Consider the following 11,408-nt stretch of genomic DNA (forward strand, 5'->3'; position numbering starts at 1 on the left):
TCATCTTTCCCACTTCTCTGTTTACAGCAGGATGCCACTACGCAGAACTACTAAGGGTTCAGAATTTTTTTTTTCATGTATTATGAATATATTTGAACCTTGTTCTGTTGGCCTGATCGTAAACGCATCCCACTTACAGCTTGTGCTGCCCTGTCTCTGTCGTACGAACAATGCACCAGAGGAAGACGCAGAGACAGCGCTCCACTGGTTTGTGGAAGATATYTGACAATCCTCMAACCCTCTCCGTCAAAGGTCTCAGCTCTCCACTTTCAAGCGTGTGGATATTTATCTACAGAGCTACCTCTGATTTTATAATCAAGCAGAAGAGAATTCAGCGTCAGTGAAAGGGCCTCTAACCACACTGACAATTGAGTTTTCCACTTTGAGTTTCAACCACGTCACTGCAGCGCAAAAAAAAAAAATCTTAATATTTGTGCATCAGATTAGGATGGAAGTGAATACTGAAAGGAGTGACACATGAGGAGTGTGGCGGAGAGGGGAAGTSTCTTTGTGGATCATGCCGCCTGCTGTCAGCTTTATTAACAGCTTTGTCCGCTGTGGTGCAGCCCAATTAATTCAGACAGTAAATTCTGACTTGTCACTTTTTCTGGAGCCACATCACGTCCGTCTTGTCRATACTGGCAATCCTCTTGTGCAAGGACGGTGTGGAAGTTAAAGGTTAAAAGGAAAGAAGCTGAATTTTAACAAGTGAGATTGAAAAGGGGGAAGCCACGGTCATATGTTACATTTTTCATCCAGAAGCTAATCTGGAAATTCCACTCAAGTTTGTAGAAAAAGACRTRTCATAATGGCATCTTACAAGTGAGTCAAGTTTAAGCCATTTACTCTGTTCTCTTTCTCCCAGTGTATATATAGATGGAATCTGTGTTAGGTTGAGGCTTTTTCTTTCCAGGGACCCCCTGTCTGACATGAAGTGAGAGAGTGCTGCGAGGAGAGCAGAGGTAGGAGTGCGGGAGAAATAAAGTTGCTATTTTTAGATACGTGTTGCCGGAGTGCTTGCATAGGGGCTCAGAGGAGGGAACCTTTGAATACAAAACACTACTGAAGACACTAACGTTAGAGCTTAACGTTAAGAGTTTGCAGGTGAAGTCAAAGATGGTAACAAATGTAGTGGTTAGTACTGTTCAGAAATATTTTATTTTATTCAACTGAACCAGAGCTGTGCTTCTGCAGTAAATGAGCAGTTATAAACYTTGTTTAATGACCCATCCTGTGTCTGACATGCCCCATAGTCATATAGATCTCCACACAAAACTTTCTATATATATCCTGCTGAAGTGCCTCTGGGTCTTTTGGTGTTGTGGTCCAGTGGAGTTGGGTTACTATTGACTACAGCTGAAATAACCAACCAGATCAGCACTCGTGAACACAGTGTGCTAGAGCTGTGTATTAGCATTTAACCAAATGTACTTTGAATTTTGTTGTCTACAGCAAAACACACGTATCAATCTCTGCAAATGTCCACATGGAGGATTTTGGTCATCTCTCCAAGATGTATGCCACGTTTGAGATGCCTGACCCGTGTAATCCTCTTCCTGTTGACAGAGGGCGAGCCGATTGAGGCCATTGCCAAGTTCGACTACGTTGGGCGCTCCTCTAGGGAGTTATCCTTCAAGAAGGGCGCCTCTCTGCTGCTTTACCAACGAGCGTCTGAAGATTGGTGGGAGGGACGACACAACGGGATTGACGGCCTGGTACCACACCAGTACATCGTAGTTCAGGATATGTAAGTGACTTAAATCAACTTATTTAGGATGATTGTATGAAATGTGTGCACACATACACTCACCAGAACACCTGTTGGACTTCTAGTTATGAAACTATTCCTTAAATGGCCACTTGTTACAACTAAGGTATGTGAAATATCTTTTCTGAATGGACAACAGGTCAAATATTGAAGCAGGTGGGCTGCAGGAGCACAAGACCACACCTGGATACCTGTTCTGYAAGCTGAGAACAGGAAACTGAGTCAACAGTTTGCATAGGCTAACAAAAGTAGACAAYTACAAATTGGAAAAGCATTGACTGATTCTCTACATTAGTTGTTTGGCTGTAGGATCAGAATTTGGCATAAGAATTTGCCATCCTGCCTGGTCTCAATGATTCAGGTTGTCATTGGTGATGTAATGGTATGGAGAATTTTCTTGACACACATTGAGSCTCTTGTTTCCCAGTTGAGCCTGTTGTTGCTGACCATTCCCTTTTCCTTATGTTCTGTACCCATCTTCTACTGCAGCAGGGTAATGCAACATCACAAATCATCTATATTAATAATAAGCTAACTGAACACCAATCTGTAAACTTGCTAGCTATCGCATGTGATTATAGGTTAAAAAAAAAAAAAAAAAAAAAAAACCCTGTTCGTTAAATTTGCCACATAGTATCCAACAGTTATTGCATTCCAAATATTCCTTTGCAATATTAATATTACAATATGGGGTATATTAATGATATATTTTGCAGTCCTGAAAAACTTTTGGTGTTTCGACACGTTAGGACACGCATTTGAATTTTAAACATCTATTTTAAATATAACAATTTGTAGTGTTTAGTGTATTTCTATTTCTGCTGTTGGGGCAACTGTATATCTCGTGTTAGAGGGGAATGAATCTACCACTGTGGGTTAAATACCGCACTTGTCCCTGTTGACTTTGCTCCTTGAGCGATCCCGAGCCATCAGTTGACTGAAGGGTCACGCGCARAGGACCTTCAGCCTCATTTGTCTTGCCCGCTGCTCTCATAGCCGCTCAGCTGTGGAGTGTTCTCCATCTCCAGGGCTCTTTACCAGCCCTGCTGTCACTGTGTCAAACTCCCAGCACTAACAAGCATACACTCTTCCTCTGCAAGTGTTGGCGCCTAATGGACCGGATTCAATGTCTCGTTAGGACTGGAACAAAATCACTGCAATCACTTAGTGGCTGGCCGACAAAATGGCCATTTAATATTTCTTCTCGCTGCGTCCTCTTCTCTTCCTTGCCCTGGTACAATCCCGTCCACATGAATCTTATCAATAATTCACAAGCAGGGACACTGCAGATGGGGTGTCTTCTTACTTGGCAAAGGGAAATTTGAAGCTGTGCAAGTTGACCTAAAATGTAGTAACAACCTGAGCTCTCAAGAAGTGTGTGAAAGCATTTRTAGTCACTTCTTCTGCAAATTAGCGACTGCTTAACACATCTTTTTATAACGTCTTTATTTCTGCCTGTAAGGGTCATTAAAGCATTTATTCACTTGTTCTTTTTTTGCGACTGTCGGATGCACATCATAAGAGGCAGCAGTGCAGCTCAGTAGGTCTGATTATTGCCACCTGACAGACACCAACTGTATCTATTATCCAGGCACATACCTCACTGAATCCCATCCAGCTGTGCTGTACGTATGTGTGTGTGTGTGAGTAGATGTCAGCATTGCAGAGCATCACCAGAATACTGAAAGGCTAAGCACCATGACTCATCTGACTCTCAGGACCTTGAACACAGCRGAGGGATGCTGACTCGCAGGAAAAACGATATCAAACGCTGTTATTGAGGAACTGCAAATTCGAAAGACCGACTGATTTGCTGATTTTATTTCCCCCCTACCTCCCYCTGAGCTATTCCTTTTTGGGTCTGTCTGTCACTTCAACTTGCTCTTTCCATGTCTCAACGTCATAATGTCTCTGCTTCTCAGTGATGACAACTTCTCTGACAGCCTGAGTCAGAAGGCTGACAGCGAGGCCAGCAGTGGCCACGCAGGAGAAGATAAATGTTCAGGAAAGGACATCAGCTCACCCACCGATACCAGGATCTCTGAGGCCTACATCGCCAGGTACGCTGTTGGGGTAGACTTTAAACGTTTGCCACAATTAAAAACCACATCAGTGCAAATTGTAAAATCAACCAAATTTTCTTTAGAGGTAGTTTTATCACCTATAGTTTTCCGTGACTTATGTTCTGTATGGTAACAGAAAATATGTTTGAGTCTTATGTGAAAATGCTGCATGGATTTCAGAAAACATTTGCTACTACCACCAAAAATGATTCCCAGACTGACATATTTTAATCCCAGTCCTACCAGTTAGATTCAAGGTGAGGTGAAGACTCTAGCAACACTTAAAACAAGTTTATTTGGTTTGCAAATGGGCGTTATTTGCAGACCAACACGTTTTGGCTTGTTGCCTTAATCGAGATCGTTACAAATCACCTAACAGTTTGTCTTTTATTTAGTCRTACCAGACACTTTCTGCACTTCTGGTATCATCTTCATCATTCCACTCAACACTAGACGGAAGAATTAAGAAAAATAATCCTATCACTTAGGAGACAGAAACCAAGAAGCAGTTCTGTGATACAAGCAAAATATGACATTTACCCTCTTAGCAAGTGTTCACACCAACCAATGTGGAATAATTTGAACAGTGACTTGTACAGATTAGTTACATTTTATTGTCATCCTCAGTTTGCTCCAGCTTTTGCTTCCGCATCTTCATTGGGTCATGGAGTCAGACGTGTGAGCCTGAACAGCTTGCAGATCAGATGCAACTAAAAGGCTTTAGCGTCTTAGCTGAAATGTGTCAGAAGTCGCTCATTCGCTTTAGTTTATTAATGCAAGCTAATCGACTTGATTCTTGTGCCTCTTGTGATCTCATCAACTTGAATACATGCAAAGCAGATTAAGTATATATTTTTATTTTATTCAGTTTAAAAATTGATTGTGTATTTTGTAAAATCCTTCAGCGAGAATCTATACTTCATTACTCAGCTGTGATCTTTATTGTCGGCGTACGGTTGGTAAAAATATGGCAGAAAAATATCTTTAAAGTATAACACTGTTTACTGGGCCCACAGTTTCACACATAAGTGTGACTAAAACTTGTAATTAYAAAAAAAGAAAGATACACCAACCAAGAGTCTGTTAACAAATGTTTATATCTTATTGGATTAGAAAGTGTTGGAGAGAATGCACCTGATCCTCCTTGTGTCATTGCTTATCCACATCTGACCTCCCTAAGCCTAATCACAGTGAACTCAACTTGACCCACGGCTTTTTTCCTAACCAACCCTGTCCAGACAGTTCCTCTTAGATTGCAGGAGTAATTTCAAATCCTTTCWTTCATTCACYCGGAGGAATSTCCCCCAAAAGTGAAAATGACACACGCACATATCCAATCACACCTCAAGTCTCTTTTTGGCTGTGTTTCCTGGTCGGTTGCCAGCATTTAGTCTTCCTCTCTCTTCCCCCCCRTTTGGTGCGWATCTGCGGCTGGATTCAGTGACCTTGAAGTGTCTGACTAGTTCCTGCTTTTTCCGAATACMTGAACAACAGCTATTTTATTCTCAGCCGTACTCWCTCCCTCTTCCTCACTGTTGAAATGTTGRTGATTCATGCTGCCAATATTTGCAGCCCTGCAGCTGCTGGTGTGCAGTTAAAGGATATRACTGAATAAGTCATCCTTTTAGCTTCAATGTTCCTGTCTATGGTCCCGTCTGCAACACCCTTCCTGTCACTTTGGTTCAGGTGATAACCATATCTTTCCATTCCTTTTGTCATCCCCCCTCCTCGCTTTCCAGTAAATCCTTAAATTTTGAATAATTAATTTAGAGAATTTCCTTTCCCAACATCTCATCTCTCTGATGGACCTCTCAAAGATCCTATTGACGGGGAAGAGGTCAAAATTATGTGACCCGAGCGATCKGTCAGTTTATCGATTTGATGAAGACTTGTAGATTGTTTTGTGATCWAAATCTCTTTACTACCAAAAGCAACAATGGGCAGTATGTGAGCTGTCAGTTTGAAGACAGCTTGTAAAATAAGTGTACACTTTGTCCCAGTAGAAGACTATTTATATGAATGTACACTGCTCCACCTGCTGTTTCTGACTTGTTCCTACACTTGTTTACTCTAAAATAATCCTTACTGCAGTCAGAAAAAAGATGGRCCACGAAAGCCATATTAATTTGGCACTTTTAATGGTTTATTTAAACWGTTTTTTATAACATCAATTGTCTTCAATGATGATTTTGGACACGGTGGTTTTGATTTATTGCAAATGTTATTTCATTAAAGCACTMATTTTTGTRTCATGGCCTCATAGCAAGTTGAAGAAAAAAAAAKATGYTTTTTGTCGCAATAAACGTTCAGGAAAATTCTTGATGGATTTTACCTTCTTATTTGAAATGGGAAAGGTCATTTTAATTGGTTCTTTTTTGGCATGAATTTTAAGCATAGTCCATACATTTCCAAAAGGTTTGACATCAGGGACATTTAAGAAGCTTTGTTAAGCTCCTTTATCCACTCCAGAACCCTTTTTCTGATTTTTGTTCTGTTGAAACACCCAACTATGTCCATTTCACTGAAACGCTCCCCCTCAGATGACGGTAAATTGGTTACATTGTTCAACAACAACCCAGAATCCACTAAAGGCTAAAATCTWGCATGGACTGCAAACTGCTGGTATGTCAGTATCACTGTTCACTGWGGAAGCCAGTTTAGGATCAACAGGGCAGTAGCGAGCACTGACCAAGAAAGAAGTTCATTCTCCAAAATTGACATTTCATAGCCTGACTAAAATTTCCAGATACCAACTGAGAGAAGCCAAAAGCTTTCTGGCGAAATGATCAGTCGAGAACAGATGGAGCTATCTGGTAATAATGGCAAGGAGTATGTTGGTAAGAGTCAGAGGGAAACYTTCAAGCCTAAGAAGAATCTAGCAGCTATAAATCATGTCAGTATGCACAGGGTTTGTAYAGGTGTTTTGTTTCTGAAATGGCCTTGACCTCAACCATGTTGTAAACGTGCRGACTATGTTAAAAGCAGCATGTGTGCCAAGACACCAAGCAAATTAATACGACTACCATATTTTAGATCAGAAGCTTTTTAGTAAAGTGTGGGTACTCTGCACAGTTTGCAGAGGGACGTTTTTTTTCAAATGCAGCCTTTGTGGTCTGGAGGGAATCCACACAGGTTTTATTTGAACCCTAAAAAAAAAAAAAAAGAGTGTTTCAAATAAATTATAGAAAGCTCAAAATAAAGTGGAAATTCATTCTGATATATGTGCAAACTACATCTTTTCTTGATTTGACACAAGACTTCTCAAATCATGTCTATAAATTATGCAATTTTGCAAACCTATTGCCAAACTTTTGCTTTCCAGATAGAGTTCAAATCTTCCTTCTCAAAACCCTCGCATCCTTTACTTCCATCCTTATTATTGCTTCTTGTGCAGCAGAGTGATGAAGCTGCTTCTAAATCCTAATGATTATGGCTCAGACAGCGCTCGTTAGGCAGATGTAAACCCTCAAATTGAAGCTATTTGTCTTGGAGAAGTGATTAGCGGCTGAGTAATTCACCTCTTGTTCATCATGGGGGACAAATTAAAATTATTGATCCTACATACGCCAGTTTCCAGATATCATTGATCTAATATTTTCATTCGCGGCCTTTTCAGGGAATACAATACTAACTGCTAAAGTCTGTATAATAATAACAGTTTTAAAATAGAAATGTAGTTTCAGTTTTTAATGTCTCCTATAGTTGCATCAAATTAAACATAACGGCTACTACTGAATATTTCTCTGTTACAGGCTATTAAAAAACGGCGAGCTAACTTCAACACTCGGTTGAATGTGTTGCAATTTTTGCCTTTTATGAGGTATTTCAAACGTCTCCAGGGAGAAGATGTAAAATTGTTGCCACCTCATGCATTGTGGTGGGAGTGTAAAGGAACATGCCYAGCTCTCTGTCTCTGTATTACAAGTGTTGGACTCGTTTGTTGGAATAAGTGTTGTTTTGAGTAAGCTGGTCCAGGTTCAGACAGAGGACAGACGTACTGCTTCAGCAGCTGCTGCTTCTTCCACGGAGCGTGTTTTAGTGCTCTGATGAACACCAGACGTCGCTCCTCTGGCTAACATCCAGGTCCGCTCTGCCCCCTCGCTAAAACAACTTTAATAGAGAACAGAGGGGAGTACTACAAAGTGAGATTAATGGGTCAGAGAGATTCCCTAAACCTTAAGCAAAACATTTAAATGTTTCAAGGCGAGGTCACTGGATGAAGTAATGGAGGGGATAAATTTAAAGTTTTTATTTTGACAATGTCACATTTAATATCAAGCAAAACGCTACAATTARACATGTCGATTTGTTTCTTTTCCRTGTCAYGCTTCTACCCACGTAGGCATAGAAAAAGGTCGGAACCACCGACTCGCCGGCCCCCGGCCCGCCCCAGCAACGTCCACTGCATGCTGCACTCATCCCAGCAGGGCCACGGAGGGACCCCGGAGATGGGCTCCCCGGTTCTGGGCCACTTCAGCCCACGGGACATGCTGAGAAGCCACAACCACATGCCGATGGACAGCCCAGAGCGGCGGCGGCGCACCGGCCACGGCAGCCTGACCAACATCAGCCGCCACGAGTCCCTGAAGAAGATGGAGAGCCCGCCGATCCGTCGTTCCACCTCTTCAGGCCAGTACATGGGCTTTACTGACAGCCATCACCACCACAGCGGCAAGCCCCTGGACCCGGAGACCATCGCACAGGTCAGCGCGGGACGAGCGGCGACCAGATCGCAGCTCCCTCCACCATCAAAGCCCTGCCCCGCCCTGTAAAAACATAGTCAGTCCCTGTCTTCTGCTTCCTCTGGCTGCTTCTGTGTCTGTGTGCTACGAACACGCAAACTATTAGCTTCACAGGCAGACAGCAGGGGGCACAGCTTGGCATTGGGACTCCTTCGGTAGAAGTTAGTGTCGTAATAATGAAAATCATCGCAATCTCTTAGAATATCCATTTTAACTCAGTAGTTGAGTTTCTCAGTTTGTGCATTTGACTATATTCACAAGTATGAATGGTGCATTGATAAACGGCAGTTATATTAAAGTTCAGTGACCATTCCTGAGGTCACAAAGAGCTCTTCTGATTGTGCTAGGCTGTCTGCCTGCCTACTGTGAAAATGCTCAGATGATAATTTTTTTCATCATCTCTGCATCTCTTTTTTTGTAGAAAGTCAGCATGCATGATATTTCCTCTAGCTCTATGCATGCATCGTAGAAAACGTTCATGGTGTTCTCCTTATTTATTTAGAAAGTTTTCCTATTCAGTTGTGTCAACACTTGTAGCTTACAATAGTTAAATCCATTTCCAATATTGAAAAAATATAATGAAAAGCAAAAAGAAAATACATGAGCATAAAGCAGGAGAAAGTCAGGAGAATATGTAGCAGTAGCTTGGAGGTCTAATAAACTAGCACCTTCCCCATGGATTYCACTAAAATATTATGACTTCTAGTGGAWAGTCATAATCTAATTTACCATATTTTCAAGATGTTTAGGTTTTCTTGCTCTATCATTTGATAAGATTTGGCCTTCAAAATCAGTTTTTGTTCATATKCATGCAGTTGTCTTGATCATATTTTGCCTATGAACACTTTAGCTTTCTCCTTTGTAAGTTAGAATGATCCCACAGATRGCTTTTAGGTTTTGATTTCTCTTCTGGTTCTCTCCAGAGTCCTCACCTCTCTTCCACTCTTTGTGCKTTGCAGGACATAGAGGAAACGATGAACACTGCCCTTAACGAGCTGCGCGAGCTGGAGCGGCAGAGCTCAGCTAAACACGCCCCTGACGTTGTGTTGGACACCCTGGAGCAGCGGCAGACCGCCGGCAGCGGCRTCGGCGGCCCCACTATGGCAAGTTCAAACGAGTCCCTGAGCCCTATCCACGGCGTCATGCTGAGGTCGACGGCCAACACCGAGCCACCAATCCGCCGCAGCACCAGCTCCTCCAGCGAGGCCATGAGCACCTTCAAGCCCATGGTGGCGCCACGCATGGGGGTGCAGCTGAAACCTCCTGCTCTGAGGCCCAAACCCATGGTCATGCCTAAGTCCAATCAGGCCCCGCAGCCTCCTTCTGGAGCTGCTCAGGACCCTCTAGATAAATCCTGTACCATGTAAGCTCTGGGGRAAAAAACAGAGATGAAAAGCAAAACTCTCAGCCCATTCCTGGGAGTCTCTGTCTGAACTTCCACCTGTGTCGTCAATACACGGAAAAGAAGAGGACAAGATCCAAGAGATCTTTGTAACCTTTCCAATTAGAAGTTGTAGTTGCAATGTAGACTTGTTATCCGAGCAAATCGTTTGCGTCAGTAACATGCTGTTTTATTTTAATATGCTTAGGTTACCATCTACCTTACAGTATAAGGTTTTCAAAAACGAATTTGAACAACAAATCACAGGATCTTCCTTGAGAATTTATATTTAGTTTGGTTTACAAGTGATAAAGAACTAAAGCAAGTTACTTGTAGAGAAGCCTGAAGAGAGAACTGCAGTGACCACAGCGGCTAAAACGAGAGGATCATTTCTGTCCGTACCTGGGAGTGCCCTTGGAAGACGTGAATCCCACCAACGTTCTCACAGACTTAACTGGAAATGTAACTGATTTTAACTTTCTGATGTTAAAACGGTGCTGGACAATAAACTGCTTAAAAGGTTGCCAATCGTGTGGCTCCGCAACTTATTTATTAACGGTACTCTGTTAATAAATGAAAAGTACTGAAACTTGTACCCTTCCTTTCGGTAGCATGTAAACCGCAGCTTTTGTTCCATTTTATTTTCTGCAAGGTGTATGATCAGTCGTTTTACGCGGAGGTGTAGATTACGCCTCTTATCTGGGCTCACTCAGATTGATGAAATTTTGTTGTATCAAAACAAGAAGAAAGATGGAAGAACTGGATAAAACCACTACTTTGTTGTGAACCTGTATGCTTCGATTGCTGCGTCTATACCTAAAACTGTAATTATGCCTTTGTATATGTGTCAACCATGAGTGTGAACGATGACTTCAAACGTTTTATCACACAGTGCGGACCACATGTCATAGCCTTCTGTATGCCTTGGCTTTATCTACCCAAAGACTTGTGTATAGGTGAAAGCATGGATGTTGAACCTCCACATTCACTGATGCGTTTAGACTTAAGGCAGCATCTTTGCCCGAGTTTCTGCCGGTAGCCATGGACCTTATGACTGTTAGTGTGAAAGCCTCGTCATACAGCCGCCCTCCTCATCCTGCTTCTGTCTGTGAGGGAGGCTAACAGTTTGAGCCTTACAGTCTGTTCTGTTCAGGTGAGCATGTTACCTATTGTTTTTTTGTTGTTGTTGTTGTTGTTGTGGCTACTTCTCTTGAACTGGTATTATTACTTCTGTGCGGATTTATGAGTTCAACTAAATGACATGGAAAAAAATAAAAGACTGCACATTTCCCTGCTCCTGAACAATAATTTCAAGATAAAACAGCCTCAGAAATGTGTTTGTGCCAGCCTCTGTAATATAGAAACAATCGCTGGATCCACGACATTTGTATATCATTATACACGGATCAAAGCTGGTTTGCAAGAATAGGAAATGCTCTCTAATAGCAAGTTTA

The 11,408-nt window shown here is 42.0% G+C and overlaps 2 protein-coding genes across 4 annotated transcripts in view; one reads left to right on the forward strand and one right to left on the reverse strand.

The window, feature by feature from the left end:
* Positions 1 to 11,244, forward strand: part of srgap1a (SLIT-ROBO Rho GTPase activating protein 1a) — a 93,464-nt gene extending 82,220 nt beyond the window's left edge. For 2 of the 3 annotated variants that reach the window (XM_008411652.2, XM_008411653.2), the window contains exons 19-22: positions 1,567 to 1,747; positions 3,691 to 3,828; positions 8,174 to 8,534; positions 9,533 to 11,244. In XM_008411652.2, the coding sequence (XP_008409874.1) occupies positions 1,567 to 1,747; positions 3,691 to 3,828; positions 8,174 to 8,534; positions 9,533 to 9,940 (1,088 nt within the window). In that variant the 3' untranslated portion in view covers positions 9,941 to 11,244. Of the gene's footprint in view, positions 1 to 1,566; positions 1,748 to 3,690; positions 3,829 to 8,173; positions 8,611 to 9,532 lie in introns of all 3 variants that reach the window. The other variant, XM_008411655.2, reaches the window with a different exon arrangement.
* Positions 9,978 to 11,408, reverse strand: part of LOC103466357 (coiled-coil domain-containing protein 113-like) — a 5,090-nt gene continuing 3,659 nt past the window's right edge. Inside the window, exons 7-8 of the mRNA XM_008411870.1 lie at positions 10,357 to 10,367; positions 9,978 to 10,014 (exon numbers count right to left, since the gene is read on the reverse strand). Of these exons, the coding sequence (XP_008410092.1) occupies positions 9,978 to 10,014; positions 10,357 to 10,367 (48 nt within the window). The remainder of the gene's footprint in view (positions 10,015 to 10,356; positions 10,368 to 11,408) is intronic.

The sequence above is a fragment of the Poecilia reticulata genome, linkage group LG6 (assembly GCF_000633615.1).
Source record: "Poecilia reticulata strain Guanapo linkage group LG6, Guppy_female_1.0+MT, whole genome shotgun sequence".
NCBI classification, from domain to species: Eukaryota; Metazoa; Chordata; class Actinopteri; order Cyprinodontiformes; family Poeciliidae; genus Poecilia; species Poecilia reticulata.